The sequence below is a fragment of the Gastrolobium bilobum genome, unplaced genomic scaffold (assembly GCF_033153095.1).
Source record: "Gastrolobium bilobum isolate Gb01-03AN ecotype WA unplaced genomic scaffold, APGP_CSIRO_Gbil_v1 utg5188, whole genome shotgun sequence".
Lineage (NCBI taxonomy): Eukaryota > Viridiplantae > Streptophyta > Magnoliopsida > Fabales > Fabaceae > Gastrolobium > Gastrolobium bilobum.
This window is the reverse complement of record NW_026899969.1, coordinates 1,210,358-1,216,357: the sequence shown is the minus strand read 5'-3', so window position 1 is coordinate 1,216,357 and position 6,000 is coordinate 1,210,358. Positions and strand designations below refer to the sequence as shown.

At 35.8% G+C, this 6,000-nt stretch overlaps 1 protein-coding gene across 2 annotated transcripts; it reads right to left on the bottom strand.

The window, feature by feature from the left end:
- Window positions 1-864: 864 nt before the first annotated feature.
- LOC133294446 (probable protein phosphatase 2C 42) lies at window positions 865-5,407 on the bottom strand. Of its 2 annotated transcripts, XM_061493101.1 has the most exons (5): window positions 4,664-5,407; window positions 4,521-4,537; window positions 3,702-4,072; window positions 2,409-2,645; window positions 865-1,376 (listed from the first exon to the last, which is right to left on the bottom strand). In XM_061493101.1, exons 1-5 carry the CDS (start codon window positions 5,002-5,004, stop codon window positions 1,164-1,166), a joined length of 1,179 nt encoding a protein of 392 aa, XP_061349085.1. In that variant the 5' UTR covers window positions 5,005-5,407; the 3' UTR covers window positions 865-1,163. The 2 variants fall into 2 exon arrangements, with proteins under 2 accessions (XP_061349085.1, XP_061349084.1); XM_061493100.1 differs by lacking the exon at window positions 4,521-4,537 and having other exon boundaries at window positions 4,686-5,402.
- Window positions 5,408-6,000: the final 593 nt, after the last annotated feature.

Sequence of the window (6,000 nt, the reverse complement as noted above, 5' to 3'; positions counted from 1 at the left end):
TCCTATCATGTGAAAAAGTGATAATGTTATTTGAACACACTCATTACTCATTGATGATGAGATAAGAGGGAGAAAAATATAATTTTTAAATGAATTATTGTGATCAAATAACATGATCATGACTATTTTTTCAAGATCAATTCCCACAATATAGGTATTAACATATCTCTGATCGGCGGGAAGAGTGGGGAGAAAAAGCAAACCAGTAAGCCGAAATGACAGATATTTGTGTTAGCATGAAATAGTTTTTGAGCATTTAACAAACTTTATTTGAAGAAACAAAAAGTTAAATTTTGAAATCTCGCAAATGACTAACTTACGTCAATTGATTATTTAATACGTATTATCCTACCTAATTTTTAACTCGTCATTTATAAAAAGAAATGATTTTTTTATTTCCAAGACAGAATCATGCATATCGAATAGGTCAGCATTTTTTTTTTATCAATAAACACTGAAATGATTATTTTTTTCGCTCTTTGAAACGCAGTGCATAAAAACAATAAGATATTAATAGAGAATTAAAAATAATAAAAAGATATATGAATACAAAGCGTTAAACAGATAAAAAATGTAGACTGAAAAAAAGAAAGAAAAAAAACATTTTGAAGATCGTCATTTATATGCCTTCAAAACGTGCTAACTTTATCGCTTTAACAGATGAGACCACGCTTTTAACCCACAAGATGCAATTATCATTATTTTTAACCAAGTTGTTCTTAAATTTCAACCTTAACATGTTTTTTGTTTGGATATCGAACAACTTGACGATGCTTTAATTATTACACATGAAAATTTCATATAATTTGTTGTCAAAGAATTTTGAACTCAATCAACATGTTGCTTGATTAGCTATGAAACGCCATGAAAAATTTAAATCCAGCACTTGAATAAAACTATTAAGGTTAGAAAAGGGGAACGCTATACTAAAAAGTTATTTTTTGATTTTTTTTTTTTTCTCTTCATGTATAAATTTCTAATAACGTTATTACTTAATAAATTCTCGTGCCTCATCAATGATCTCAGTACCAGAAGCCAAACGTGCCACAGCACTGTCATCTGTCGATGGGATATTCTAGCCAGGTAGCAATGATGGATGTATCTTGTGGTATGGGTACAGTTGCCAAAAACTCGTGCAAGCATGCATACTACAATCATACAAGTCAGTGATCGAGAGCGCTTCGAAGTGAAAGGGGCGGGTCTAGGGCTGCGCCTCTGGATATAAGGTCGTGGTTTAAGAATAAAACAATAACAGATATATCATCGTGAAAATGGCGTCGAACCTTCTTGTCAATATTACGGAGGTCTGAATATCGCATTTCTCGTTTTCTTGCTGCTTCGTGGAGGGCAGCCTTGATAAGTCTCTTGGCAATACCCTGCATTAACAAAATTTGAGTTCCTAGAGAATCAAGATAGGCACCCAAATAGCAACAAAGCAAGAAGGGAGACCAGTCTACACACCCAGACTTTTTCTAGAGCAAAAACGAAATGACATCATGGTTATTCCCCTTTTATAAGTAAAATAAAATACAAAGAGAGACCAGAGAGAAGAGATGGGGGGGCAGTGATCCACAATAAGTCAAACGCTGAGGAATTAGTATTATGTCTTACGAAGCAAAATTAGCAGAAATATTCAATCATAATAACTTGGTTATATGCACATCTAACAACTGTATGGTGCCCGTAACACGTGAAGCACACCCTAAGTTTGCAAGAAATTGGAGACAACAATTATCCCATCCATAGCCCCCAAGAAAAAATAATTTATTGGGGTAAGAATATAGGAAACAAACTCGTCATATGAATTGTATTAATGAAAAACTACGAAAAACTATCATATTAAAGGCCGCAGTGGTTACCACATTAACATCTGAATCTCATCAGGAAGAATAAGCACCAATAAGATTCAAAAAGGAATCAAGCAACAAGTTGATAAAGGATAAGCCAAGCAGTTGAGAAACTAGGACAGTGAACATATAAAACTTGTAAAGCTTATAACTACAGATAAACTACAGACACTACTCCATTGACTAGTTATACTTCTATACCCTACCAAATCAACCAAGAGCAATAATCTTTAACCTCAACATGTCAGAATCAGATAAAGAGCATGGGGGAACTAAAAATGAAATTATGGATAAAAGTTGCAGAGGAAAATTTTCAAATCTTCTGTCCAGACCAACATGTAAACCGTGTAATAAATCTTAGGTCCTCCACAATACTAACACATGAAAATTGGTAGAACCCTCACTACCTATTCTTGATGCAACCACTACGCTCAATAAAGTTCAATTAAAAAAATAAATAAATAAAGCAAAGCATTTTATGAGGAAAAAATAAACCAGGCAACGTCCACTACAGAAATAAGTACTACAAGAAAATCCAAATATAGGAGGAAAGAATCTTACCGCACGTGGATTGCTGTTGACAATATCCACAGCCTTTTCATTACTCAGATGCTCCCATAAACCATCTGATGCAAATATAAGGAAGGAATCATTTGGTTGGAGAGAATGAGAAATAATAGTGGGATTTGCAGACATGATAGGCATGTTCATTGGTTCAGGAAGTCTGAATTTTGGATTAAGTGGTTCCCGATTAAACTGCGCCTTTTTCATATAAACGTCACCTATAGATCTAGAAACCTGCATCAAATACAATCAAGGAAGTGGCACTATGATATTGTCATTAATTTGGACAGTGGAAGTAAAACTGATAAATAAGATAACGAATGCAGAACGACATGGAGAACGTGAACCATTAACTAACAGAATATATATGACTTCAGATATAAAATAAAAAGCGGGGAGAATTAAGATTGAAAGCATATCGACTATATTTTATATGACCACTGTATTCATTTTTAACATACAAATGCATCACAAACCAAATGTAAAAGTTAAATATTCAATGTTTAAATAAAAATTGCTTGCTTTTTTCATATGGTTTGGTTTTATGCTCACAAAAGGGGACTGAACCATTTATCACATGGATTACCCTTCTTTAATTAAAATAGTATATATTTCTTATAGCACTTCCTATACTGCCCAAGTCAGCCTTTGCATCTATTACATGGATTACCCAAAGAGGCTGTATGCCACAATACCTTAGCAAGTTAAAATAATTAGGACTAGATAAAGAGTGGGGTTTGGTACATACAAACAGGAGTAGGTCTTCTTTTAAGCGCAGATAATTTCACAAGGGAATTTGGGATAGTTACAGTCTTCTTATTGAAAATTAAACTTTTAAACTGCATTTTTAAGGAATTCTGGCAAAAATAATGCAGAAGAAGAAGATAGTATGAGATTGAGGAATACAAAGCTTCGTAAAAATTCAAACCGGGTCAATAATTCATTAATACTCACATGACACAATTGTACGAGACAGTAAAAGAACAACTATAATCTAAGACTCTGACTTAACATGTCATGGGTCTGTAGACATATATGGATTCAGAAACCGTAGACCACGTGCAGCATTTGATTTTAACAAGCAGAAGCGATGGCCTTTCTGGGTACAGGTTAAGTTGCTTCCAACACCTTTCGGTATCACCAAAATTCAATATCTATGTTTCTTTCGCTTAACACTTCAAGAAGGGCAAACAACAGAGAATAGAATGGATTTGACCACCTTCATGTAAGAACTGCTTTTCATGTGTGGAAGATGTGCGTTTTTAGGAGAACACAAATATATAAAATTACCTGAATAATGCCTTTTACTCTCCACACTCCATGTTTGAAGACAACAATTTGGGGATCATTAGGGTGTAATTCTTTAAGTTCCTGTCTAACAGCCTCAAGATTTGCGTTGTGTTCTGTAGACAGCTGAATTGCAGCAATACCTCCAGTGTTGCCAACTTTCTTACCCAACACAACACGGGAATCTCCAAGGTTGGCCACAAATAGTGTCTGCTGAAATATCAGTCCAACTAGACAACAGGACCCAGCACTTGCAATCTGAGGTCGAGTACTCCATAAGTCTGACACGAGGGCAGTGTACCCCTCTTCTGTTTGACGGAATGCCCTTTCAATAGTCTCAGTTGTCAAAATTCCGTGTGACTCAGCCGATATTGCTACACAAACATGAAATCAGAGATGGATAGCATAAGAAGCGCCCCCCATTATCAACAGAAAAAGACAACGTAGAACCAATTCCCAACACTCGTACCCCAAGAAGGAACCAAAATTGGAGGCAGAATGCTCCACCAAAACAATGGGCCTTCAACACAGAAATCGAGGGTCCAAAACACTTTATTATGGCAATATGTGTCATGTAATCCCGAATCCGTTCCCATTAGAGGGCAGCTAAAAAGTTACACTCAATTCACCTATCATAATCGATTTAATATTAAACAAAAAATAAATAAAAATACACACTGTCAGGATGAGTATCTATCCATTGGCCTTCATGTTCAACAATACTAGGTTCTGCGAAATCTCCTCAGACTCAAAAGGCCAAGGGAAAAACATTACTTTTAGAAAAGGTTCACGAAAAGCGAATTGATGAAAATCACATCTAACAGTTACTATTACTGCTACTCATGATATAAGGAAACTATCAAACTAAAAACGTGGCCACATTAAAGCAACAAGAACCCTCAAAATTAAATGAAAAAATAAATAAATAAAACAGGGCCTATATATACATAACAAGAAAAAAAAACAGGGGGATTCCGAATAAAGAACCTTGAAAATGGTGAAACAAGTGATCGCATACGTATCTCGCTGCGTCGGGTCCTCCGTGACCATCGTATATACCGACGAAGGTGCCGAGAGGACCAGATTCGATCTGGCTCTGGTCTTCGAGAACCTGGTTTGCCTGGACCACCGCCATCGAGAAATCACCGGAGCCATATTTTCCGACGTCGCGGAACCAGAGCAAGCCGTCTTTGCCTTCTCTTCCACCAAAACTGCTCCCAATAATTCCAATTGAATCGAATTTATCAGCACCGCGCCCAAATGGCTTCAAACACAGAGGGATCAGATTCATCAATGCCTGAAGCATCCCACATCTCTCGGAAACCTTAACCCTAAACCTCCAACGCCGGAACCTTCAACCTTGCTCCGATCCTCCGAGTCTGATAGGGGAGAAGAGAGAACGATTAACGAGGAGCTTATGAAGGGGGGGGGGGGGAACAGAGAGACAAAAAAGATGGTGAAGGGTGTGCAAGGCGCAGGATAATCAGGAGGCTCACGTTAGCATGGGGTGGTGCCGGGGTATGTTCGGTGGTAGAGGAACATGAACGGGCTCATTCTCTTGTGGGGAGAGGATGGTGTGGGGAAGCCTCTGTTTCCTGATGTATTTTCAATGCCTTCTCTTTTTATCTTTTCTTTTTTTGAAAAAAACAAAAATTGGTAGTCGCTTCAAAAGCTTCTTCAGTTTCATGTCTAGAGATAATTTTGGCTTGGCATGTTTTTTCCTACTTTTCAAGGATTTTAATTTTACTTCACTTTAAGGTTCAAATATATTTTGTAATACGTTATATATATATATTTTTATATAAATAATTAGTTTAGTCTATGTAAGTGAAATAATTTTAATTAATTTTATTGTATTTTAATCTTGTAATATTGTTTGTTGTAATCATAATACAAATGGCAATGGCTTTGGATGATATAATTTTAATTCATTGCCGGCTTCTTAGGCGCAATAACGTTAGGGAATAAGTTTATTAAATTCAAAGGTCCTACATCATCCTAATGTTAAGTTATGAGGGAGAATATGCCTCTAGCCAATAAGATATGATAGGGACCATAATTATTTCTTTAGGTAAGTTTCCTTGATATATATGTGGTGAGATCGAATTCAGATTATTTTTCTATCTACTCAATTTGTGTTGCCAACTGAATTATACTTATTAAGTTTGCTATTAATTATTTAATATCACTATTGAATTCTGATTGACTAGCTATTTCCTAATTCACACGTGGAAAATCCAGATCATATATGGAAGAAATAGATGGAGAGAGGAAAAGCTCGTAGAAAAATATATTAAAAAAA